This window comes from Sycon ciliatum, chromosome 13 (genome assembly GCF_964019385.1).
Source record: "Sycon ciliatum chromosome 13, ocSycCili1.1, whole genome shotgun sequence".
NCBI classification, from domain to species: Eukaryota; Metazoa; Porifera; class Calcarea; order Leucosolenida; family Sycettidae; genus Sycon; species Sycon ciliatum.
This window is the reverse complement of record NC_088655.1, coordinates 4,590,138-4,617,411: the sequence shown is the minus strand read 5'-3', so window position 1 is coordinate 4,617,411 and position 27,274 is coordinate 4,590,138. Positions and strand designations below refer to the sequence as shown.

At 44.1% G+C, this 27,274-nt stretch overlaps 1 protein-coding gene across 1 annotated transcript; it reads left to right on the top strand.

The window, feature by feature from the left end:
- The first annotated feature begins 541 nt into the window (after nucleotides 1-541).
- Nucleotides 542-27,274, top strand: LOC135829071 (uncharacterized). Its single transcript, XM_065341477.1, has 6 exons — nucleotides 542-820; nucleotides 4,780-4,914; nucleotides 9,649-9,966; nucleotides 16,575-16,856; nucleotides 23,536-23,856; nucleotides 26,976-27,274. Exons 1-6 carry the CDS (start codon nucleotides 685-687, stop codon nucleotides 27,272-27,274), a joined length of 1,491 nt encoding a protein of 496 aa, XP_065197549.1. The 5' UTR covers nucleotides 542-684.

Sequence of the window (27,274 nt, the reverse complement as noted above, 5' to 3'; positions counted from 1 at the left end):
TGGGTGGGATAACAATAGATAACAAGTGGACCGCTGGGCAGAACTAACGACGTGCTGATATCCTGCCGATCAGATTTAGTGGGAATGTGTTCGGTTTTTATTAATTTTTTATGTAAGTTTGGTCTCATTGTGTGGATATAGACAGGTTCGAAAACATACTAGCCCTGCAAGTACAGGGTAGGATTTCCAAACAATTATCTCTAAATACATGATGACATTCAGGATGTGTAATCGAATTCATGGTTATGTGGGTGGGTTGGTAATGGATGAATCTGTCTAAGGATTCATATTGAACACATCTTCCGTTTGACAACAATTATGAGGTTTCGAAAGAGGAAACAATGCAGTGAGCATACAAAAGTTGTTTGTGAAAGTAATCCAGAGCTCAACTGAAGAGCGGAGTGCTTGCAACAATTTCTTCTCACACATGGTTTCAAATCTTTATTCTCACGATGGCCTGTGGCCGATACGAGGGAATGGAGTGAGATTTACACCATATAGAGAGGTGTTCTTGTTCTTGTTGCGTATCCAGGACCAGAATGCAGTGGTTTTCTAGTGAGCGTTTACGATGCTCTGCCAAACTTCGCAGCTGCCAAAGAGCAGTGCGGCTCTGGATCATTATTCAATCCTGAGAATAGGTTCCACTCATCTTCATGTGCTTATAAGTACCTGGCATACAACACGATGAAGAACAACAAACATTACCAGTACTGGACTACTGATCCCAACAAGGTTTTGCACTTTGGACAAAACTCAAGTTGGTACGATGCCGTTTTGGTTGACGGTGATGCCACTCATCTCTACTTGACAGCATGTTTTGGTAAGAGTTCGATCAGGCACTGGTGTGTTTGTTAACATTACTGGTCTTTCAGTACGAGTATGTTTGTTACCCTACAGTACTCCAATTAGAGGGCTGAAACGGATATTTTGAACCATCCGCCATTTACCTTCACAGAGTAAGCATGCATGATGCTGCAAGCATTTGAACAGAAAAAAAGTAGATTAAGTACAGTAAGGAGGTGGTAAAACAGTGCAAAGAAGAAGATAGCTAAAGTAAACAGCGAAAATGCGTGACCTATACACAAAGCAATAATGATACAAAGGTGCAAGTGCAAAAAAACTCAATAAGCGTGGCATGTAGTGCGACAACAAGAGACAACCACTGGACATATTGCGCACTTGAACAATACAAAAACCGATAATCATAAAAAATTGCAAAAAAACTACTAGTTATGTTTGCTGAAAAAGTGTTGAAAATTCCAGCATGCACATGATAGAATAATATAGATTATTCGTTCGATGAAGGACGAAATTATTCGAAAGATTATTCGTTCGAAGATTTCGTGTTTGGTTTATGGTCCTGTCAACTGGGCCTTTGAACTTTTGGGAAATGGAGGCCAAGGCTACTACCATCACACTGACTAACTTGATATATGAAGTGATTTGGCTTTTTTTAACATGGTTGTAAAATGACGTTTCTTCAGCCACTTCTAGGCAAGCTACGTCCAAATAAATTGTTGCAAGTGGAAGTGCTATCCTTCATGCCTGTTGTCTCAAAAATGGGAATGATCCCACTTTGGAAAGTGTCTTGAATCATGTCCTACTTTCATAGTTTTCTCAGTGTTCAAATAATTGGTGTGTCATTTTTTAACAAATTTGTAAAATGGCATCACAAACTGGGGTATTCGGTCATCAATGTTCTGAAGTTGATAGATCTCACTTCAAGGAATGCTAGTGGATGAAAATTAATCTGTCAACTGCATTGCATGAAGTAGAAGTTGCGACTTCGGCGATGATTTTGTTTAGGAATGGGTTTGCTTCCACACTGGAGCTCGCGCTATTCCGCCGACGACTTGACACTTGACTGACTCACGACTGCTATCCAGAGAACACGAGAAGTCCATCGAACCTTCGACTTGGCAAACCTGCAAGAAAGCACCACTCCCTGCTCAATACACAGTGTTTCGGGGAATTCACCCCTCATCAGTTGAGCTCGAGTAGGCTGAGGAAGATTGTGCCTGAAGAGCACCACTTATATAGTGCTGTCCAGGCACAAACATCACCAGAGATACAAACTTACAGAGACACTCCGTTTCCAGTGCGGCAAACACCTCGTGAACACCAGATAGCAGTGTGAGTCAGTTATCGCTCCTGGACGGTGAGAACAGACGTAGAGGACCCTCGATCATTCACTACGCTGCCACCTCCAAACAAACTGGTCGAACGCCCGCGCTGGGCACAACAATACGCGGACAGGTTTGCCGAGTCGAAGGTTCGATGGACTTCTCGTGTTCTCTGGATGGCAGTCGTGAGTCAGTCAAGTGTCAAGTCGTCGGCGGAATAGCTCGAGCTCCAGTGTGGGAGCAAACCCATTCCTAGACTGCATTGTATGCTGCCGCAAAGTTGTGTTTTTGTATTTGTAACTAGTGGCTGTGTCATACGGTAGAATTGGATAGGTAGCATAGCATCGCAGCAATGTTTTCGTTCTCACAGAGTGTATCCCGTGATCTTCTGTTCTTCATTGTTGTCTTTAGTGATGGCAAGACGGCCTGACGTCGTCCAAAGGCCCTGCGGAAGCAATTCACTGCCCTCCTCGTCCATTCAGGGGCTTATTTTACACATTTTACACAGCAAAGCGCCCACTACTAGGTATACCGACGTGGCAGGGAGAATTAAATTATATGCACCAAATTTTCTGGTCAAATAAACTGGCTCTCATTTGCCACCACCCATGTTTCGATACAGCCATCCGGAGCAGAGAAACAGCCAGAAGAAAAATGCTAAATGTTAAAAAAGCCAAATCACTTCATAGTGCCAAAAGAAGAAGCTAAGCGTCATATGTCTCGCAAGTTCTCCCAAATTGTGTAAAATACGGAAAAGTCGGCAATTTTAACTGAAACATTGTGCAGAAAAGAAGAAAAAACAAGACCCATTATGTAACAAAGCTGGATTCGTACCTGCTACCTCTCGCACATGTCGCAGGGGCTATACTGTAGCGTTGGTCATGCGTTGGTCACGCTACAAGCTCAAGCGCACTGTTCAATACGATGTTCGCTACAAGTTCAGCATTTGTGTATCGCTCAGCGTACTGTTCAATACGACGTTCGCTCTACCATACAACGGTCGCATGACAGTACGTTGCTGTTTGTGATTATTTTCCATAAATTGCATTTATTTTATCTTTCACGATGAGTTCAGAGTTTTACTGCTGGAGGCAGTTTTGCCGTTCTAGAGGGAGAGAAAATTGTTAATAAAGTCAGTTTCGAGTTGTTAGGTTGTTTTGCCTCCAGGCACGCTACAAAATTGGTGGCAGCGGTAAAGTTTTGTTCTAGTTGCATGTTTTCCGACGTAATGGCCGCTACACATTTGTGACAGCCGTCAATTTTAGTTTTAGTTTTCATCCACGTTTCGCTGAAGGAGCACCCGCCATCACCCGCCGCTGCCCCAGTTCCGCTGCTCCTGTCGCCCGCCACAACTAGCCAGTCATGATGGCAGCCAGCGTGTCTCTAGGGATTGGGCTCCATGACAGATAGTGCTAGCGTCTCAAAGGATGGAGCTCCATGTACATTGCCAGTGTAAGCTAATTCCAGATATGGCATTTTCTTTCCTGTCTTCCTTCAGTCTTCCTGTTCTCTTCAGTCTCGCTTTATGCGAGCGTGTGAATTCAGTTTAGTCTCGTCTGATCATGGTGAACCACGGTCTATCTAATTAATCTGGGACGATGTTAAAATATAACATAGTGTATTCAGTTCGGTTCCGAACTGCGGTTTTCCTGGCGGGTTGCGCCAGCGTTTTACAGGAAGTGTAATGAGGTTTCCCTTTTTAATCCGTGAGATAGTTTTGACCCCGGTGTGCTTCTATTTTTATGATTTGTTATCAGTTCATTTCTTCTGTCTACTCTTTAAACGTTATAATTTCTGATATTATTTGCCATTAGCATCCCCCCACCTCACAACAGAGCAACGAGTTTTGCATTAAGCTGGGAGTGCCGATTCGAGCAACTGGTATAATGGCTCTACTTGGAGCCCCTAGATGGCTCGCAGCTGAGCCAGCAAATGACTCCGCATGGAGCCGGCAAATGACTCCGCATGGAGCCGGCAAATGACTCCGCATGGAGCAGGCGAATGACTCCGCATGGAGCCGGCAAATGACTCCGCATGGAGCCAGCGAATGACTCCACATGGAGCTGGCAAATGACTCCGCATGGAGCCGGCAAATGACTCCGCATGGAGCCGGCGAATGACTCCGCCTGGAGCCGCCGAATGACTCCGCATGGAGCCGCCGAATTACTCCACATGGAGCTGCCAATTACTCCGCATGGAGCCGAATGACTCCGCATGGAGCCGCCAATGCCTCCGCATGGAACCGCCAATGACTCTGAATAGAGCCGCCAGATGCTAGATATATAGAGATGCATAACCAGTTGAGAGCATATATAGAGATGCATAACCAGTTGAGAGCATATATTCTCGTGGACTATACAGATACCGTCACGTGTGCGCCAGAAACATGAGTTGAGCTAGTGGGTGGGAGGGTGGGAAGGAAATTGTTTGGGAACACCTGTTCCGCAAACAGGGATCAGATAAAGAGAGATCAAAGTTTAGCTGCTTGTGGAAATAGTAGCGATGGCATTAGGGAGTTTATCACAATGGAGCTAGATGTGCTGAGCAATGTGAGCAAGTACATCCGGAAGATATGACAAGAGGTAGGATGTTTGCTTTGAAATCTCGTTTGGGGAACCTGAGCGTGCGAATGGGTTTGTTGTTCTTGCTGTTCTAGAGGAGTTTGATGAATGCACTGAAGGTTATCATGATTGTGCAGAAAACAGTCGTTGTATCAATACTGATGGTTCATACCGCTGTGAATGCTTCGATGATACCAGCCTCAACGGAAACTATGCTAACCGCTGTGACGGTGAGTGGTATTTGCTGCTGGTGAATTTGGGTGTTTTGTGGTGTGTGTTACTTGCCAGTACATAAAAGAGAGGACTACTAATAAACATATAATCTCAAAGTTAGAGCTGGCTCTTCCAGACCGGATACTAGTAACTTCACACTTGACTGACTCATGACTGCCGCCAAAGCACAACGTTAGTGAGATGGCTGCAGGAGACCGATTTCGTCTCAGATCTGGAGCTGGACTCGCGTTTGGAGCGTGTTGTGGCGGACAATGTGTAGTGCTCTAGGCGAGTTTGGGCTCATTGTATTTCTCTCATCAAGAGCTTTCCAACGAGCCCAAGATCTTCAAAATCGGTGAAGTCGAACCAAAGTTATGTTGGAAATTGCGTGCGCATTTTCGTGACTGCTATAAATTCTGCGGAAGCAAAAAAGTTATGGACTCCAAAGGGTTAATGAGTGCAGTTAGGCTACTAAAAATAACATTCTGCAGGGATTGATACCCCCCCTCCGTGCCGACCTCAGCAGAATTTGCGTCAGCACTGTCACATTCAAGTGAGAGATACCTCACTCGAACGATAGCAAATGTCCTTCGCCTGGACTCTACTTCAAACATCGACGCATTTCTTCTTTCAGAAAATATGAATTGGATCATTTCATGGTCAGGCGAAATAGCACGTCAGAGTACATTTGAGACCAGCGGGAAGGAGATGACGACATCCACTATCTGTGCTGTGTGTGTGACTTTGTGTGTCAGCTATGACATCACCCTGTTGTTCTATGCCTAGCATGTAGGTCCGAACCATCCTGCGAAGTTTGAATGATGTAGGTTGAACGATCGCGTGGCCAACCATACATTTTGATATTCTCTTCGAAGTATACCATTTCGAATTTATTGCTGAGAGGGGTAGCTTGCAACCTCGATATGGCTTGCTTCAGGCATGCTTTCAGGCGAAACCCTGTTGAAGTAGTGGCGAGGATCTGCCCTGCAATTGCGACAACAAGAAATGATTCGATCTGAGAAAGCATGAGACAGCGAAGCTCGTTTGAATATTGAGTATCTCAAGCCTTTTTAGACGAAGATGGAGTCCTTTTTTTGGAGATGGACGTCGCGGCAAAGGACATGATTTCCGACTTCTGGCGTCTGGTGAAGCCAGGAATCATTTGCCAGTCATGCCGGCAGCATAACCGCCGGTAAGCTTGTGTTTGAATCCCGTTCAATTTTGATATCTCCCAAATCAAACTCTACATCATGCGTACGGTATTTTATATTCAGAAAATCGCAAAGTGTCTTTGTGTGGCCGTCCTATGCCACGAGAAACTCCAATCAGGCTCTTATGTCCTCGGCCTTCTTGAGAGAATGTCCACTTCGTTTCAACAACGAACATAACAATCGAGGATGGCTTTGCAATGAAAAATACAGCCATACTGCAGCTGAAAAAGAAGAAAAGCATGCTCAGGATGAGGCTCGAGTACATGTGTACTCTCCTGGCAAGTTCGGTGGATGTCGCTCATAGATGCGTTATTTCGCGTGACGCGGATGTACGGGAAACCCAGAGTGTGCAGCTCGGATGGGTTGGTCTCACGGCCTACACTCCGTGTTACTAGCGAGAAAGCAAACACACATTTGCCAACAACTGGGTTATGTAAACTTGTGTGTGTGTGTGCATTTGGTACACACACCAACTAGCAGAAGCCCAATGCAATGCTTGGCAATGCAATGCTTGGCAATGCAGTGCTTGGCAATGCAATGCTTGGTAATGCAATGCTTGGCAATGCAATGCTTGGCAATGCAATGCTTGGCAATGCAATGCTTGGCAATGCAATGCTTGGCAATGCAATGCTTGGCAATGCAATGCTTGGCAATGCAATGCTTGGCAATGCAATGCTTGGCAATGCAATGCTTGGCAATGCAATGCTTGGCAATGCAATGCTTGGCAATGTAATGCTTGGCAATGCAATGCTTGGCAATGCAATGCTTGCCAATGCAATGCTTGACAATGCAATGCTTGCCAATGCAATGCTTGCCAATGCAATGCTTGCCAATGCAATGCTTGCCAATGCAATGCTTGGCAATGCAATGCTTGGCAATGCAATGCTTGGCATCGTAAACCGTGGATATCTAGATATCTATCTAGAGCAAGAGGTGATGTGTCAGTTAAAGCTGTATAATGCTAATCACTAACACCAAACATTGGTATACAACTGCCCCTTTTGCAGGCTTGCACACTGTGTCGCAAACTCATGTTGGCAATTTACCTGAACAAAACTAAACCTGATCTGATCTCCAGTTGTGAATTGGCAGCGCTGAGGGAAAGAGCATGTGGGTTTAAAATTCCAACCGGCAAAATATTCTAGGATATGGAGACAGCGCACCGATGTTTGTGTAACATGTCAGCCATTTTATAATATTCTTGAAACCTTAGGTGATGAGATAGATCTGCATGATTCAAACAGCTGTATGTAGGACTTACTTATACTGCTATCTACAACTGCTTGGAGTCATTTTGCTGGTTAGCTGACGAAGGTGGCCTGCAAAGCGCAGGTAGTGGGGACTTTATACAAAATAATTATAGATGGAAAGCTGGTGCTTACCCTTCTGACTATACAGTAAGAACAATTGAATACTTGGTCCGCCAAGTTAAAATTGGCACTTATCTTCGCACCTGATTTTTCGGTGCTCTGCCTGTGTCATACGGCATGGAACCACCGATTCACCATCCAGACATAACCATTTACTATTTCATGCGACAACATGGTAGCACAAACCTTCACAGAAGTTAAGATTGGTTTGTTCGAGTCTTTTTGACTGGAGCTGTCACCGACGAACACTTCCGTCAGCGAAAGGAAACGCTGCAACCTCCGCTCGAGTCCGTAAAATAGGTCAGGATGTTTGCATTTCAGAGCGATGAAGAATACAATTTCTTCCTACTTCCAGCTGTCTGGTGGCAAGGATTGTTTACCCCGGGGAGGTATAGAAAAGCTGAAAAAGCGATTCGCGAGCTTGAATTTCAGTGCTTGCACAGTACAGCGCCTAGTGAAGGGCTATCACCAGCAAATGGCTGACGAAGAAACTGCAGCTCTTGTCTACATCTCCAGAAAGTGAGACTAATCTGGCCGACACACTCTGAACCTCACAGGGGACTGGGCAATGGAGCTAATTACAATACACACCAAGTCTTGAGGGAAACCCTCCTGCAAAGGACTTTCAGGAAGCTAGCCAAAAAGGATGGTGCAGGGCATTAAGACTTTGTAGATGCAGGGCGCACAGGTGCTACATTAAGTGGAAGCTATCACTGCGCTGCATGCACAAGCACCAGCAGCTCGCGTGGGTGCTGATCGGCAAGCACTTCGAAAGTACGACAAGAGCAAGAGGCGAAAAAGGGCACTGATGTGGCGTTGCCTTTGTGTTTCAAACAAAGGCATTATTGCGACGAACGTAGATAACTCTTACAGCCAACATGCGAACAGTCTCACTCACCTTCTGAGCGGCAAGGCGACAGACACGCACTGCCTTTGAGCGTGATTCGAGACCAGCAGAATTACCAAGTAATATTATTTATTTTGAATGTTACCACTTGAACTGTACTCATATCCCTGGTTCCAGTAAGGCCATCATTTTGTATATCTATGTTTTGCGTCAGTTCAACTTCCAGAATCATATGCGAGAGGTGGAAAAAAATAAAAAATTGCAAAAAAAATAAAAAAAGCTCATCAGGTATAGCACTGTACATAGCACAATACAGTAGGTATCGGTTATAGCGTGGGTGTTTGAAAAACGACATTCTATTCTTATTTCCGATATTTCTTACACACGATAAATCAAGTGTGACATATCATATGCATGTGCGCAGGGGCAGGAAGATCATCGTACATGCAACGCAGTACTTCTGTACATGTGGCTGGTCATAGTCCCATAGGCTTACCATGTGGCCATGCAAAATGAGTTACATGGCCACAACAGTTGAATCTGCAGCACTACGACGCAACGAGAGTCACATCAGAACGGCATTGGACAGATGTTATTACTACATGCGATACACTTTGTACTAATCTGGCATGTTTCGCTACAAAAAGTCCATTCTTAGGACCGATATATTCCACTATGGGATAAAATTGCTAGTAAGAATAAATGTGCACTTGAAATCCATGTTATGATCATGAAAACATGAGAGTTCATTCTTGTAGGCAGTATATTCTTTTACACGACCACGCTATAACCGATACGCACTGTACCTTGTGCATGTTGTGCATTCGAAAGAAAAATCCTACATCCAAGCACAACATCTGGGTTATCACTGCAACTTATCAGCGTGAGTAAATATTCACTTTGGACAGAGGAGGCAACCGTTGGTGCCCATGCTTCGCTGGACTATTGTACTCAGACTTCAGCAGCGGTGCAAAGAGGTCCGGAGCGACGCATCCTCTCAACTTGAGGCGAGCGATGCGGTCTGGTGTAAGCTCATAGAATACTGCTCGCAGATGCCGAACAAACGATTTACCAACGTTGGCCTTGAGGCCATTTCTGAATCCCAGCTTCGCCGTATGCAACCAGTCAACACTGATGATTTGCACAATTGTACACTCACTGTGCATGTTCGATTTTTATTTTTATTTTTTCCGAAAAAAGGCAAAACGTATGCGTGCGGACGACGCGAAACATAGATACAAAAAATGATGGCCTAATATAAAGTGTTCGAATATTCCTTGCTTTGCCATTTTACTTTCCTTGTTTTTTTCCTCTGCACCACAGGCTGGAAGAGGATATCTAACTACTCTATGAGTGCAAAGGTGTTCCGGGGGGTTCCTCTAGCCCATGATGACGTCTGGCCATTTTGCACTTCTTTTTCTGGCGGATCAAGGGTCTACTACTATTATGCCTTTGGAAAGTATGTTGCACTGTCCCGTGACAAGCTGGCAGATACGTTTCATCTTGACAATGACACCAATAGTTACTGGGTGATCACTGACCAGTCCAACTTGACTGGTTGCCCATATATGATTGGCAGAAATCCAGTTGCTGGTGGCAACTGCGGAATAAAAAGACATGCAGTCTGCAGCCGGGCCTTGAGTAAGTATAATAATTGTAGTTCTCTGTCAAGTGAAATGTCCTTGCTTGTACTGATATTTTTTACTTTGTGCATTGGTTCGGCTAACAGCGCATGGTGGTGACCAGTTCAGGATGTAGTAGAAAAGGTGGAGTATGGCCAAGACCTCTGTCGCCGCATTTTTTTAGAAGGCCTGTGTATTTAAGGTGGCTCGTACCCAAATCAAGAAACTCGTCTTTCGCGCATCCTGCTGCGCAGGGTGATGTCATGATTAATCATCGCATTTGGTGTGCTTCGATCGCGGAATGGAAGTCGCGGGAACTAACTTTTACTTCAATTCAAAAATTTGATTTTCACTGTAGTCAAATGCAGTCAGAAGCAGTCGAATTGTGTGAAGAAGCCAAGTTAGTTACTTGTGCCCGTGCTCGTAATTTGCTGAGATGGTTCAGCCTGTAAAGCCCTCCTCTGGAGCCTCTTTGTCACTGAAGAATTTGTGGCGCGGCGGTGCCTTTGAAATCAGTGTAAGTGTAAGATTTCCTGGACTTGAGAACTACGATTACGACAGCCCTGAGCGAGATCAAACGATCTTTCATTGTGTTGCCAGGATGATGAAGGAGTGTCGACTGAGGAAGAGACGGTCTCGATATCCTGTGTAGGGTCGCAGAGTTCACAGCAGGTACGTACATTTTGCTTTGGTGCGCAACTTGTTTTAGAATGGCGTCCAGTGGAAATTGTGTTCTGTGTTTTCAAATGTTGATGTATTCTCAGGATGATGTCGCCCTGCGAGAGATCAAAGTACTGTGAATGCTGATGCTATTGGTGATGCTGTTGGTGACGGAACGTCCGCTCTGGTTGATGAACAGACGACCGATTCAGGTCTTTGGAAATGAGACCTTTGAAAATATAATATATGTTGTACGTTACCTTTAGCCGGCTGCTCTACACGTTCTGCACACCTATGATTCTGCACTAGTGTTGGCCTAACCTGCCGCCCTGCTGTTGCCGTTTTGTATGAAAGTTGTTACTGGAGTACCCTTTCTCAGGCATGTATGATTATACATCTACAAGTACACCCTTCAAAGCGGTGAACCCCTTGATAGGCGACAAGCCTCTGGGTCATCCTAATAAAGATGTTATTATTATTATTATTATTATTATTATACACAACCTGGAGATGATTATACTTACACATGTAATTAAAAACATTGGAGTAGAACCTGGCAAACAAGTGGCACAAGATTGCACATAGCCACCCTTAAGTTTGTACCTGACTGAATTCTCGTAATTATATTTTCAACGCTGCCCACTACAGTCCATTCATAAAAAAATGGGTCCTGGCTCTGGCGAGCTCCCGTATTTGGCGATTTTTCGTGATTTCATCGTACACAGTGCAGTGCTGCGAACTTTGAAATTTGAAAAAGGGTCCAAAAAGGGTGCCTGAACTGGGGTTCGAACCGCAGAATGCACTGTTGCAGGCGGGGTCAAACGGCCTGGATTTTGATGGTTTTTCCCAATTCGGTGCTTTTGGGGCAAAACCTGGCCGAAATCCTATTCTTCCTATGGCTTGCTTTTTGGACAAAAAAACTTCAGAAACATAATTGGAAGAGGATTCCATATGGGATTGCAGAAAAAAATTCTAAAAAAACTCAACGTTTGACCCATTTATGGCCAAAAGCTAGAAGTTCATTTTTTTCTGAATGGACTGTAATGCAGAAATATCACAGCTTACAATCTCACTTTTTTCAATCTACCTTTTAGGTCTACGAAGTCGATCCACATTATTAGCAGAGTTTTCAGACTGCATTAAAAGTTGGACCGGTCTTCCCTTGCATGCTCTCTCTCATGCAGCACACGATAGAGTTGGATTCAGAGACATCATTCACAATTCTCTCGCTGATTAATGCCTCTACGATCACTTTGTGATTATGAGTTATACATACATACATACATACATACATACATACATACATACATACATACATACATACATACATACATACATACATACATACATACATACATACATACATACATACTACAAGACAGTAGTATTGTGTATGCGTTCGACACAGTATGCAACAGCCATTGATCAATATGATTCAGAGCACCATATTGTTGAATAGATCAATTTTTTTCTTAGTGAAATGTAACCATCAACTACAATATAGATTCACATAGAGAGCCAAGGCTACACTGTCAACTAACACAACCAGTTACTAAACAATTAGCTCATGCAATAACATTGCACGACACTGACCGACGGTACTGTACTGTTACGGAAGCGTAACTTGTAGTTCCTTGGTCTTTCTCTTTTGTACAATTTAGATGATTGCCATAACTGTGATGTGCAAGTGTATGCTGATGTCTGCATTGGCAAAGACAACTTATGGAATATGCTACATGTACACCTTTTGGTGATTGTACGGTTGCCGAGGCGTCTGAGGCGTCTCCTCTTCTCGACGGGCGGAGAATTGTTGATTTGAGGTACCTTTGTGAGCAACTGAATAATGGTTGCACTGTCTGTGAACGCAAACTCTCTCTCTGTCGTACTATGTGGGAAAAGAGAAATATGGTCTTGGAAGTATCCGTGAAATGAAGTGCAAACGTTTTGGTAGCCTAACTAAAATGAGATGGTCCAAAACACACGCTCCTTTTCAACGGTCAGAAACGTGGGCACAAGGCATATGGTATCAGTTCTAAAGCCGTGCTGGCTCTTATGTCTTCAAGGGTTGGCTAATGCCACACAAGCTAATGCCTTCCTGGCTGGAATAAATATACCGACAGCAAGCTGGAAATCTATAAAGAACAGAGAACGGGAAATGGGTACTGCTGTTGAACGAGTTGCTAAAATGAGTTGCAAAGATGCATGTTCACAAGAGCGTAGTCTCACCCTCCAAGAAAGTACACAACACAATGGAACATAACCACTGGCCACCTGGAACATGCAAGAGCCATGCGCGGATGCATCCAGCGGAGTTGCTTCCCCATCCTGTGCTGAACAAACACAGCCTCAGAGCTCACCAAATGCAATTCAAGCATCTGCAAGTCAAATTCCGGAGCAGTGTAATATTGCAAGCTCAGTCAGCACACCATGCCCGTGTCCCTATGCTAGCACCACTGGGAATGCCGGCACAAACTCCAGAACACATTTGCCACAAAGTACACTGGTTGCCGTTCAGTCCGTTGGTGAGGTCACACCTGGGCCAACAACAGTATCAGAAACCGAGAAAGTGAGAGTAATCGGCAGCTACGACTGTGGGTGGGTGAAGAGAGGTCGTGCCATGAACAGTCGCGTTGGTGTTGGAGCCTTGACTGGCCGTCACAGTGGGAACGTGTTAGGCTATGACAGCCGACTAAGGGATTGCCATATTTGCCGTGATGCTGAAAAGAAGTGTGCCGTGGCCAAGGCATACGACTGCAGGAAGAACTGGGAGAAGTCCTCCAAAGCCATGGAACCCGATATTGTCGTAAGCGTGACCAAAGACAGCCAAGGTAATGGAATTCAGCTTGCTACGATGATGCCATTTGGTGATGCAGCCACTATTAAGAGAGTGAGAGAAGAAGCAGACGCTGATATCGACAAATGGGCAGACCTCTCTCACACGAAGAAAAACTTTGGCTCAAAGCTAGATTCCGCCAAAACACAGCACCCTGAGCTAAAGAATAGTAAAGTAACAGCCCTTGTCACCAAGTGCTTTGTGGACAGCATCAAATGTTGCTGAGGTTCGCAGCAGTCTTCTGAATGTCACTAACCACGTATATGGCTGTCATGATCTGTGTGGTGAATAGTGCAACGCACGAAAGCTTCCGGATTCCACGAATTACCAGTACAGAGGCCTACCTCGCGGAAAGCCCTTGCAGTCACCAGGATTGTGCAAGTTTTTGGAGGAGCTCTTCGAAAAGCAGGCCAACAATGCTGAGAAACTAGCTTCCTGCGGCAGTTCAAACCGCAACGAATCCTTGAATTTGGCCTTTGCGACTGTGGCATTCAAGAGATTACACTTTGGAGATTCTGAAGCTCACAATTTCCGGCTTGGTTGTGAGGTGGCCTCCAAAAACATTGGAGCATCGTATGTATGCATTGTGAATGAGTCGGTAGGACTCTCTCCAGGGAGTCACACTCAGGCGCATGCAAACTCCATCGAATCCGCTAAGCAAATGCACACATCGAGGAAATGGACAAGACAGTTTTGCTGGCGCAGATTAGAACTGAAGGACAACCGAAATTCATCGCAAGAATCGAGAAGGGACGCAGTACCAATCCAGGAGTTCTGCTACCGACATGGATAGGGTAACCACGGAAACTCATCCTCCCTTTCGGGATCTGGCGTACCAACCTATTGCGACCGGTAGTCGTGTAATTGTCTTCGATCTCGAGACCACTGGGCTTGACCAAGGATGTCAAATAACTCATTTGGATAACCCAAGCACATCATTTTGCAGGTATGCGATCCCTACATACGGAATTGACAAGTGAGCTTCCGAAGTAACGAAGCTGACGCCTGGGCGTGCAAGCGGCAAAACCATTCTTCTCCATGGATATGAGAGGGTTCCTGCCAGCTACTGGCTTGTAACTGCTTCAGTTTTGATGCCAGAGTGCTTGGGGACCAAGCACCTGATGCTCTACTGTCCCATGTGGACAGATTTGTAGACAGTTTGCCTGCCTTTTGGAAGAAGCATCCAAATTTAGAACAGCATACTGTCACTGAGTTGTACAGCAATGTAGTTGGAGGTGAGCCTTTTTCTGCCTATGATGCCATGGAGGATGTGATGGCCCTGGCCAAAATTGTCCGGAAAGCAGAACTTGACTCTGATTCACTTCGCGCTAGCAGCTGTACCATCAACTCGTACAAAGCACAGCAGGCACATCGTGCATCAACAAAGTTGAGGGCAAGCACCTTTGGGAGAATGGTCAGAACCAAGATCATGACAAACTTCATGGCCAGCAAGGCAGGCGACAACGGTCTGTCCCTCGCTCACTTCAAGCTCAGCCACCATCGCAACGGTATTGACGGTGTCCGGAGCTTGTTCACGGACAACATTGAAGGAAAGGCAATAAGTAGAATCAGCGAAGCGGACATTGGACGTAGTCATGAACAAAATAGAAGATGGATAAAAAAAGTCGGATAAAAAAGTTGCCGAACACGTTTTCCAGAGACATTCGTCAGGGAAATACGTCTCAATACTGAAATCTACAAGTAGCAATAAACGATATACGTGGAAGAGTGCGAAATGCAGTATGTGAAAGAAAATAGGAGAGAAGAAGATGAAGTGCGAAAGACAAGAGAAGTGTGAACTAATAACAGGGGTGGGCTGGTGAGAAATAATAACAATGTGAGACTCAGAGAGGGTGAAGTGTAAGGAGTACGCGCATGGGTATGTGGGTGGGTGTAGGTGTGTGTGTGAATGCTGAGAGAATAGTCTAAGTTTGGTGACATTTTCTTTCTGGATGCATAGTTCGTGGTTTTGTTTGCGAATGAAAACACCTTCCAATAGGACGTTCTTCCTACCCAACTAATTAGCCATGTAATCTACCACTTTGAATGTCGGCATTGTGTTAGCCGATATGTAGGAAGAACCCTTCAGCACCTGAACGCACTTGTTAAACAACATGTATCACTGTATCTATTATCAGACAGTGCTAGAGCCCTACAGCCTAGATGAGGCCGACCAACTAAGCCCTTGAAAGAGACTCACATCCGACAAATGACTCGGCGCCAACTTTTATCTGAGATGACCACACGATTAACAGGCAGCCCAGGTGCTAAACACATCGACCAATAACACGCAGCATGACTCGATCAACACGAATGAATTCCACCAATGGACATGGACCTGAACCAGCAATGGACGTGACAACAATATTGACGGAGGATGAGGATCGGCAGACCACGGACGATGAAGCGTACTGGCAGTGATGGAGAGCAGGATGAGGGTGTTGAGGCCAACAGTGGACAGGTGCAAGGTGAGGGTGATGATGCTGGAAAGAGATCCGCAATAAAGAAACACCTGTTGTCCAACAGTCAGTGCCGTTCAGTTTATGATGACTCTTGTTTCACAGTTTTGTGCCGTGCTCGTAGGTTTAGTGAACTTAAAGTATTGGAAGCTGTTTTCATTCGCAAACATAACCCCAGCATATGCATGCAGAAAGAAAATTTCACTTTTATTTATTTTTTATTTTTTATATTATTTATACGAAAGTCCACTATATTCCCGAATATGTGCGAGAAGTGGTGGCGGGGCCAGGCTGCTCTGCCGACCTCAAAGGTCTCGGCGTCTACGCAGACAAAGCGCGCCATAATGCAGTGAAACCATGAAGAGGGGAGGAAGAGGGGAAATGAATAATAGTGAGAAACAAGGACAATGGGTAGATGGTCGTGAGAGAAGCAGAGTGAAAGATAACGTCACATTGTGGTAAGGGGGAGGGGGGGGGAGGATGCTAGTGAGGCACTGGTCTAAACCGTGTCATAGGGCGTCGGTGGCTGCACTAAACTTAGACTATTCTCTTAGCATTTTATAAAATCGATTTTGGAAAACTTTCATAACTTCGTTGTAGTGTGGCGATGACAGCAGAATTTGTTCTCTTTGTTGCCTTTGTATTTGTTCATGTTATTGTATTTTCTCCATGCAGATTGGTTCTATGACCCACTCAAATGTATGCCAAACACTTACCTGTTGAAGGTGCCGTATTACAAAGACAATTACGAAAGCCCGCAGTTACTTATACACACCTTAGAAGAGGCAAAAATCCGTTGCAGGGCATTTGCCCTGATCTTGCCAAACAATCGTGCTTGCCTTAGACAGTACATGACAGCCAGTCAGGTACCAGGACTTGCCTGGCTGGGGAATAGCCGCGCTATTGATAGTGACGGACGTGAACAATCACCACATATGGCAACAACAATTTGCGAGGGTAAGCTCTGTAATGTATGTAGGGAGCAACACACTCTTCCCCTAGTATCGCAGAAGTCGCACCAACTTCTTCTTCACAAAGATACATAATGCATACATATACCAGAGGTATTGTGAGTGCGTGCATGCGGTAGGGATACTTAGATGACATCAATACTTTCTCTAGCCTTGTCCTTGCCCCATTGCTGTGGCGTGGCGTGCCCATCAGTGGAGTTATAATTTCAAGTCTGCCTGTAGGTTGTTGATTCGGGGTTGCCTGCATTCGGGCGGTTCAATAGCCAATTGAGTCGTATTTCCAAGATTTCTTCTCAACCGCTCTCTCCTCCTCCAAGGGGAGACCCACGCAGCAAGTTAAGCAGTGTACAAATAGATTGCATGTGTTTTTGTTTTGTTTTGTTTTTTCTCTCTACAAAATCCACGTATCTCCAGACACTGGGGTGAATAATGGAGTGTGGTGGTGGGGCCCATTAAGCTCCGCCAACCAGAGGTCTCGGCTTCATAGCTCCATGGACGCACCAAAGGGAAATTGGGTAGGGAGGATTAAATTGAAAAAGAAAACAGAAGAAAGAAAATGGAAAGACTGTATTGCTCAGCGAGCAAAATAATAAGTTGAGTATTGATGTGAACGCTGTTAGACTTTTAAATTCAAGAGGAGACTGTCTGTGAGGATAGATTACATGTATGTCCAAGCAGGGTAGGACACTGTACCCTCTTACTTGCGTATGCTATGAGTGGCCCAGCGCCAGTTCCTTCTGAGGAGATGGTGATAAGCTGTCGTCTTGAACTTTTGGATGTTCTTTGGGTGAAATGGGTGTAGGCGTGTGTTTGTTTGTTTAGCTTTATTTTACTTCACCAGAAGCACAGGCAAACCCTGCCTCTCACTGGGCGTATTGCCACAGTTCTCGAACAATTACAAAGCCTCTGGTGTGGAGTAAAAGGACATATGGATACGATTTAAGAGTAACTGTCCAGCAGTGTAAGTTACCTAGTTAGATACTATGTACAGACAGAAAGTGCAACTAGTCCATCACAATGTCATGTATGAGGAGTACTGAAGGAGTTTGGCTGTTGGCGTGTACAATTCGTTTTCGCAAAGCTTCCACCTTCTTTACTTATCTTTGATATTTATGACTCACCCAAGTTGGGTGGTGTGCTGCTTGTGTGCTGCTTCGAATTGTAGTTAGACCGCTTTGTCAAGTATCCTACTGGCCTCGTCATCGTCCACTAACAATCAACATTCTTTGTTCCGTTGGGACTGTAGCTAGTGCTGATTTTCGTTGCGCTTGCCATCCCCTCTTTCGTCTTTCCATAACCTTGAACCTTCCAAATTGCAAGGCTGTCGGTTAGCGCTATGGAGATGTGTTGAAGCTAGGTGTCAGAATGTCGAATGTCTCAGTACTCTGTCAGTTTAGTGCCTAGTCTTTGCGCTTTCTGACTGTATATAGTATCTGGTTACAGTGATGGAGAGTTACTCTTAACTCGTATCCATATGTCCTTTTCCTTTCTACATTTATTATTTGCTCAATATACGAGTTTCAATGAAATAAAAGTAAATCCATCCAAAACCAAAATCAATTGTAAAGTTAGCAAATGTGATTTACTTTGGAGCTTGAAGTAATACACAACGAAAATTAAAATCAACGATTAGTAAATGAAGATCGACGTACATGTATTTTTATCAACCTTTAAAACGCATTGCGGGTGTTGCTGGACTTTAATTGCTGAGGAAGAGAATCCCATAATTGGTATGCCAGGAATACAGGCGAGTGGCTCATGGAATTGTTTCTTGCAATCAGGAAACGAAGCGAGCTCCGGGTTATATTCATACGCTCAATTTCATACGGCTATTGTGTGTTTCGTTTGTTTTGTTCTTGGCACCTATAAGGTTGGCAGCTATAGTACTATAGCGGCTATAGTGATCAACAAAAATTCATTTTCATTTGCCATAACTAAGTATACACAGTTGCCGCGTATAGTAAGAATCGTCTAAAAAACAGAGAGGTTCCAGGCTGTCCAAGAGAGTGCTCAATACCGAGTGGTAGAGCTGGTTCAAACAATAGGAGGACAGAGGAAGTGTTTTAACTCAGAGTTTCACGCACTAAGCGATCATCAGATGATCATCAGATGATCGCTTAGCGCGTGAAACTCTGAGTAAAAACACTTCCTCTGTCCTCCTATTGTTTGTAATAATCGTCTATAGTAATATATTGCCTAAAGTGATCAAATTCAATTCTCGAACTTTACAGAATGACCACCACGCATGCTCTGCGAGCAGCCCTGGCATCCACCACGATCGCGACAAGACCAAGGAACACATGAGTTGTCACTTGACACCACTTCAAATACAATTGTAATAAAGATAGCGTCGAGGAAGAAGTTCAAGAAGAACTGGTCGCGCTGTCTACAGTGCGATCAAAAAATCGTGGTACGTCACAAATCAACCTTTTCTCGAAAAGATAAGAAACCCCTAAGGATCATTTTGCTGATTAACGCCCATATTGTGACTGTGAATATGCCTAGACAACTAGCTGGGGAAAAGTTGCATTTAGATTGAACATTATTTTTGCCTCTTTTTTTCCTTTTCGTAATGTCCACCATCATAATGTTCACCGCATTAATACTATTCATCGCATTTTATCATTGGCTCAACATCCACTTTTCAAAGAATTTGCGACTTCGGCGGTATCAAGAGTGCATGAAAACCAGAGTGTGCAGCTCGGATGGGTAGCTGCCACGGCGGAATTCCGTGATTACATCATTTTAGTGATGTAGTGCGCACAAGCAGGTTTCAAGCAACGCCCATATTGTGACTGTGAATATGCCTAGACAACTAGCTGGGGAAAAGTTGCATTTAGATTGAACATTATTTTTGCCTCTTTTTTTCCTTTTCGTAATGTCCACCATCATAATGTTCACCGCATTAATACTATTCATCGCATTTTATCATTGGCTCAACATCCACTTTTCAAAGAATTTGCGACTTCGGCGGTATCAAGAGTGCATGAAAACCAGAGTGTGCAGCTCGGATGGGTAGCTGCCACGGCGGAATTCCGTGATTACATCATTTTAGTGATGTAGTGCGCACAAGCAGGTTTCAAGCAGGTCTCTTTCTGCACAACTGCGGCTCAGTTGTACGCACTACGCCATTTCCCGCCTCAGATGTGCGCCAAATATGATGTAATCACAAATTCCTTCTCTTCAAGGATTTGAACAAACGGCGAGGAGACAACAATTTGATAACCGCAATCAGTAATACAAGCTGGATCGACATTTGTGTACACTGTATTCATGTATTGTAAAACTGTGGAGACAATGCATGCATACATGAATACAGTGTACACAAATGTCGATCCAGCTTGTATTACTGATTGCGGTTATCTTCAAGGATTGTACAGGGAATGGCTCAAGTTTGAAAGACTAAAACGTATATAGCGTAAAGATAATGAGATAAAAACACTCGTAACAAGGTGGGAAATTATCAAGTTCGGAACGACACAAAACTCGAAGGAAATTAATAATAGCCACAACAACATAGTGAGCACATTAAGATACACTGTTACCACCTCGACGAGGAGTAACACCAAACAATGGCAGCGGCAACGCATTTTCTTTCTGTACGCAAAGTGGAGGATCTAACTTACGGATACACAAAGCTTCTAACACAGGCAAATGCAACGCACATCTACCACGTAACAATATTGAGAAAACATTATCACTGTACAACTCACGACAATTGGTACGGGCTGATGTTGCTTGATTGACGAAGTGCACAAAGGGACGCAAAGGGACGCAAACTTTGAATCGAGCGGATGTATGTGTTCGTATAACGTGGTCAGCTTATTTACTAACGTGCCACTGCGGGAAACCATTGACATCTGCGCAACAACACTGTACCACAATAAGTCCACTACTCCGCCGGCTTCGAATGAAAATGAGTTTGTGAAACTCATGTTAATGGTTATGTCTGGCGTTGAATTTTCATTTGGCAGTGTTATGTTTAAACAAATAGATGGCTTTGCCATGGGCTCGCCGCTTGGTCCTTGTTAGATGTACAAATATCACGCAATACTAACACTAGGAGTTTAGACACCATTATCTATAGGAAGCCAGCTTTCACTGGCCTCTATATTCCATGGGGGAGCTATACTCCAACGAAATCGAAGAGACATCTTGTGAAAGCGCTAGTTTACCGTGCACATAGAATATGTCCCCTTCATCTATTGCAGGACGAATTAGACAGACTGATATCAATATTACGAAAAATGGTTATCCAAAGGCATTTCTGGCCAAGCTCATCAACGGAAAACCGGCGACAGTCAAGCCTATCCAATTTGGACCTGACCGTTGCCCAGTGTTGCTCTGTTTACCCTGGGTTGGTGCCGGTTCTATGCGCATGCAGAAGGATGTTCGTGGTATCGTATGTCCATATTATTCGTGCGTCAAGCTGTACGTCATATATGGGACAGTACATGCGTTCAGTGTGAAGAAGGACGTTCTACCTACCCTTAGTCCCTTTAATATCTATAGCTTTCAATGCCGACAATGTGAAGATCGGTATGTAGGTAGAACCCTTCAGCACCATGGCGCACGCATTCGTCAACATGTGCCGTTAAGTTTTGTTCCGCTTGATGCGAGCGAGTGTTGTCCTCGCCGTGGTCGTCCTCCAAAATGTGCTGTCCAGTCCATCTGTGGTTCTTCCTCTTCCGGTGAAGATTTGACTACATGCCCTTCCTCCTCTGTGTGCGTAGGCCAGGGGCCAGCTCAGAAGAGCGTGAGAGATGGTGAAAGACAGACACGTAAACCACCGAAACTGACAAAGGATCTGTAGGTGTCGGGAAGGGTTACGCGAAGCCAAGTGAAAATACAGCCTGGTGAGGACGCATGTACAATGACAACGGAAGTGACAACAAAAGTGAATATTGGAAAATGCTGTAGACCGCGAAAACGAACCTCTACATCGGACACCGGACAAGTTGGAGTAAGTAAGAAGCTCAACAGGAGACCGCAATGGAGGAGACGTAGCTGAAAAGACACTGGGCATCGCACACACATCGGCCATTGTCAGGAAACGTGGAAGGCCGTGAAAACAGACAGAGACGGATAGTGGTGGTGCCGCGAAGAGGCGAGATGACGGGACATTGGAGGAGACAACACCCAACGGAGCTAGGAATCGCACTTCGTCAATCAAGCAACATCTGTCAGCCCGTACCAATTGTCGTGAGATGTACAGTGATCATGTTTTCGCAGTGTTGTCGCTGCAATTTGTTGGCATTAATTTGCTCAGTACTATTATTTTCATAATGCAATGAATATAGCTAAATGCCCAGTCCTATCACAACCATGGGGACGAATAATGTATTCCAGAAAGTTTTCTTGTCACAATTATCAATGGAATTCGCGACTAAAGTGAATGATGAAACTACAATAGGATTTATACACTTGGAGTGAAGCAACGAGGATACAAGAACAGTAAGAAAATAGCGCAAACTTGCACAGGTAAAAAAACTATACAGGTGAGAAATGATAGGAAATTCAGCAAGTGCAGTGTGATAATGGACATGCATATGCAAGTGTGTGTCAGTGTGAATTTACTGGAATAGTGTAAGTGCGGTGACATTTTCTTTTTGTTTACAAAGATTTGGATCACGAACGCGAATGTAGAATGCTTCTAGGACTTTCAACTGCTTGAAACTACTTGCAGAACGAACAACACTGAACCAAGAATCATCATAACTTGCACATGCATGTCCATTGTCACACTGCACTTGCTGAATTTCCTATCATTTTTTTCTCACCTGTATAGTTTATTACCTGTGCAAATTTTTCTTACTATTCTTGTATCCTCGTTGCTTCATTCCAAGTGTATAAATCCGATTGTAGTTTCATCATTCTCTTTAGCCACGAATTTCATTGATAATTGTGGCAAGAAAATGTTCTGGAATACATTATTCGTCCCCATGGTTGTGATATGAGTGCGCATTTAGTTAAAATTATTCATTGCATTATGAAAATAATGATAGTGAGCAAATTAACACCAACAGAATGCAGCGACAATTTAGTAATGTTCATTGCGTTATTAAGATTATTGTCTCCACGTCGCCTGTTTACATAATTATTATTATTGTCCTTCGAGTTTTGTGTCGTTCTGAACTTGATAATTTCCCACCTTGTCACGAATGTTGTTATCTCATTAACTTTACGCTACATAAGTTGTAGTCTTTCAAACTTGAGCCATTTCCTGTACAATCCTTGAAGAGAAGGGGCCGAATAGAAGATGGGACCGAAAACGTTCGGATACTTTTGACAGTGCCTTATTTGCCTGGATGTGTGTTTGCGTGGATTCTTGCGACCCAAAACTTACCTTCGTTTTGTAAAGTATTATACGCCTCCGCCCTCTTTCAGAAAATATTTTAAATACCATTATTATTATGTACACAAAGACACACAAGACAACGATGATTGGTTCAGCCATGAAACTCTGAGTCACAACGGAATTAATTTGCCAAGGTTTTCATCGTGTGCCATTGTGTATGCTGCTCTGCCTGAATCAGGCATTGAGCACTCTTGCAGAACCAAAGCATATTGCCTCTGTGCATTATTATTATGTAGGAAGTTGACCTGCACTGTCACTAATGTTAACTGTTGAGTGAATGATTCCTCTGCTTTGCACTGTTGTACAGCTCCTTTAAGAGTGCTTTGCGAATTTCAGCCTGCCAGGGCTGCTGCTCAAATAGTCAGATTATTTGCTCATCCGTTCAATGAGCATACCTGGAAAGCGGCAGACATACGGTGCAAATATCAAGGTGGAAATTTGTTCAATATATCAGATTATAAAAGAACCGAATGTGCTAAGGACTTTCTTGTAAAGCTAGGTGTCATGATTAGTTCTCCATATATATGGGCAGCTAATGACCAAAAAATGGCCTACTCCATTGAGAAAGCAACATTGTTAAGCCGCGTGGACCTGGACACAGCACATGGACGAAGTGTAGTTTGCGAATGTAAGTCTAATCATTTCACTCGTCCGGAGAAGGATTATCGTTTGTGTATGTGCATGTGATTACTTATGTTTAAAGCTTGAATTAAGTTTGCTTGTTTGTGTGCACGAGAATCAGAGTCCGCCTTGCTTAAACCGGACCAATTCTCTGGTCTTGATGGATTTGGTTTGGTTTGGTTTTATTATTTCAGTTCGTTGCCTCAACAGTACAAAGTACCAATATCAAGAAGGACAAACGAAAAGAGAAAGAAAAACCAGATCTGCAGAGCAGAAAGGAAGTTGTAGTAGGATATGTTGGACTCAAACAATAGGAGGACAGAGACAGTGTTTTTACTCCGAGTTTCACGCACTAAGTGATCATCAGAAAACAGTAATGAGAAATCTGGATCAGTATTGGTTTATATACTCACAAAGCAAAGTGTAAATAGCTGCAGCATGGACTCTGTAGGCAATCGGGTCGCTATAGACAGTCGGACAGTCTAGTATGAAGTATAAATCCAGCACCCAGCTCAGCGGCCTATAGAAAATTTGGATGTGGCCGAGTACCTGTCAGCTCACTCTATAAAACCCTGTATAGAGGAACTGATCCGGAAAGGATGAACCAAGGGACATATCAGCTGTATACAAAAATGACAACCCCATTGCTGTACATAGAATTTCACCATTTCAAAAGTGCTACATATAATACCATTGTAGCCAATCTTGACATGTCAGATCAAAATGCAAAACTTGAAGACAGTGAACATTAGGTTTGTTTGATCATTTTTGAACAAAAACTGAAAAGCAAATTTCTGGTCTGTGGTCATATTTTATCATGCTCTGGTAGAGCTTAAAACATTCCCGGCGAAACCGGGAAATTCCCAAATCGCATCCATTTCGCAGCTCACGCAACTGTTGCAAGTGAGCCATCACAGAAGTTGAGCTTCGTTCAACTTTCTGAATGCGACAACGGATGGAGAGTATGATTTTGACATTTTCTGCGGCAAAGCTGCACAAAGGTTCAAAAATGGACTCGGATGGAGAGCCAAGGATAAATTTATAGAAAAAGAAAAAGGACCAAGGTAGTACAATGTACGTTATAATGTCCACTTACACCACCAGTGAGCAACCAAGATGTGCTAGAGCTGTTACCCAGTTAGTTGTACAACGTCAGTACCGTCGGTCAGTGTCGTTCAATGTTATCGCATAAGCTGACTATTTAGTAGCTGGTGGTGTTAATGGGCATTATAGCGTGACTTATAGCTCCTTGGTCCTTTTTCATTTTCTATAAAGGCTCAATTATTACAAGAAACTAACTCTCCTCCTCCATGCGCTCTAAAGCCGACCATTGCTACCCTTGGTAGCCATTACTCACACCAATAACTTCAAACAAATTATTGCTTGTAAATTTTAAAAGTTGCACCAGGCCATGTGAATACCATGGTGATGTACTCACCTGCATTGAACTTGGCGCCAAATTAGCAAGGCCACGTCCCATCACTGACTTCTTCTGTGAATGATATTTAGCGAGATCACATTGAACGCCCTGTCACAGATCCCATTGCATCACGCCTCTCTTCGCAAAAAGCTTCTGCGAATCCTTCACTTTGACAGTCAGAACAGTGACAAAATAGCACCTAAGAAAGCGCCAGTGGTGCCAACTACACCCTAAGACGAGCATTACAAATGGTTTTATCAAACAGCGGTGGGGATAACGGAACTACAATGTCAAAACAGTGACACTTATCGCACATGCTTCTTCCTTGCACACAGTTCAGGCTTCAGCTTGGCAATATACTGCCTCCAGCACAGCACGTTGAGACTTATTGTGCGCACACGTGTTGATTATAAAGTGTTTGTGAACTCTGTGTTTGCACACTGCACTCAGGCAGGCTGGTGTCGAGGTGTCGACGCCTGGTGACAGTATACAGTTGTAAGAAAGCGCCAGTGGTGCCAACTACACCCTAAGACGAGCATTACAAATGGTTTTATCAAACAGCGGTGGGGATAACGGAACTACAATGTCAAAACAGTGACACTTATCGCACATGCTTCTTCCTTGCACACAGTTCAGGCTTCAGCTTGGCAATATACTGCCTCCAGCACAGCACGTTGAGACTTATTGTGCGCACACGTGTTGATTATAAAGTGTTTGTGAACTCTGTGTTTGCACACTGCACTCAGGCAGGCTGGTGTCGAGGTGTCGACGCCTGGTGACAGTATACAGTTGTAAGAAAGCGCCAGTGGTGCCAACTACACCCTAAGACGAGCATTACAAATGGTTTTATCAAACAGCGGTGGGGATAACGGAACTACAATGTCAAAACAGTGACACTTATCGCACATGCTTCTTCCTTGCACACAGTTCAGGCTTCAGCTTGGCAATATACTGCCTCCAGCACAGCACGTTGAGGCTTATTGTGCGCACACGTGTTGATTATAAAGTGTTTGTGAACTCTGTGTTTGCACACTGCACTCAGGCAGGCTGGTGTCGAGGTGTCGACGCCTGGTGACAGTATACAGTTGTCCCTCTCTAACCCGACACCTTTTGCAATGGCATTTTCTGACGGATAAAATAAGGGTGCTGGATTATCAAATACTGCCCTCCTCCTATCAACATACATGTTTGTGTCGTATGTCAAAACGTAGGGATTTTCTGTGTCAATCGAAGTACTTTGTGGAATGCATGTCTCTACCATACAGTTGGGAATATACTATGCACTGGCATAGGATATTCCCATGTGCACGTTACATGCGTAGTGTATGCTACAATGCTCCCTGATTCTTTTAAGAAAATAGTTCATGCGCTGACCAAACTGACATAACTGTGCACCGGTGCGGTATGCGATGTACAACTGCTGGATTAGAAAATCGAATAATGTACACTTTGAGTGATTTGTTGCAGAAAATCGCTGCAGGAGGCGGAATTCAAGTGGCGGATTGAAGCGTTGAAAATGAACTGAAAAATCCGTTTTGCCAGAAAGGGTGCTGGTTTGCAAGGCTTCTGGATAAACAAGGGCCGGATTAGAGAGGGACGACTGTATTTGCGAGTCCTTTTCTCCTGCCTTCTGTCCGGGCTCTCAATCCTCTGAGGAAGCTTAGAACACATTCTGTCTCTGTGTTTTTGTCTTACTTTCCTTACAGTACCCTTAATGACAACATGTGGAGACGTACGCTTCCGGGTTGTGGTCTGGAATGAATTTTATCGTTTCACGAAAGAACACGCTCTAGAACAATGCAACGGGCACTTCTTTTATGAACCCTGGTTCCAGCGGTCCACATGTTTACACGAATTCTTGCAACCGGTGACAGTCCACTTCCAGGATTCAGATTTCTGGACAAATACACCTAACCAATCTATAGACTACCAACATTCCACCGTCCATCTCAAACCAGTCGACGACTCAACAGCAGAACGAATGGTGCTCTGTGCATGTAAGTAA

Coding starts and splice junctions, on each gene's coding strand:
- LOC135829071 (XM_065341477.1), top strand. CDS start 685: ATGAAGAACAACAAACATTACCAGTACTGGACTACTGATCCCAACAAG. Junction 9,967..16,574: donor AGTCTGCAGCCGGGCCTTGA/GTAAGTATAATA, acceptor TTCTCCATGCAG/ATTGGTTCTATGACCCACTC. Junction 23,857..26,975: donor ACGAAGTGTAGTTTGCGAAT/GTAAGTCTAATC, acceptor CTTTCCTTACAG/TACCCTTAATGACAACATGT.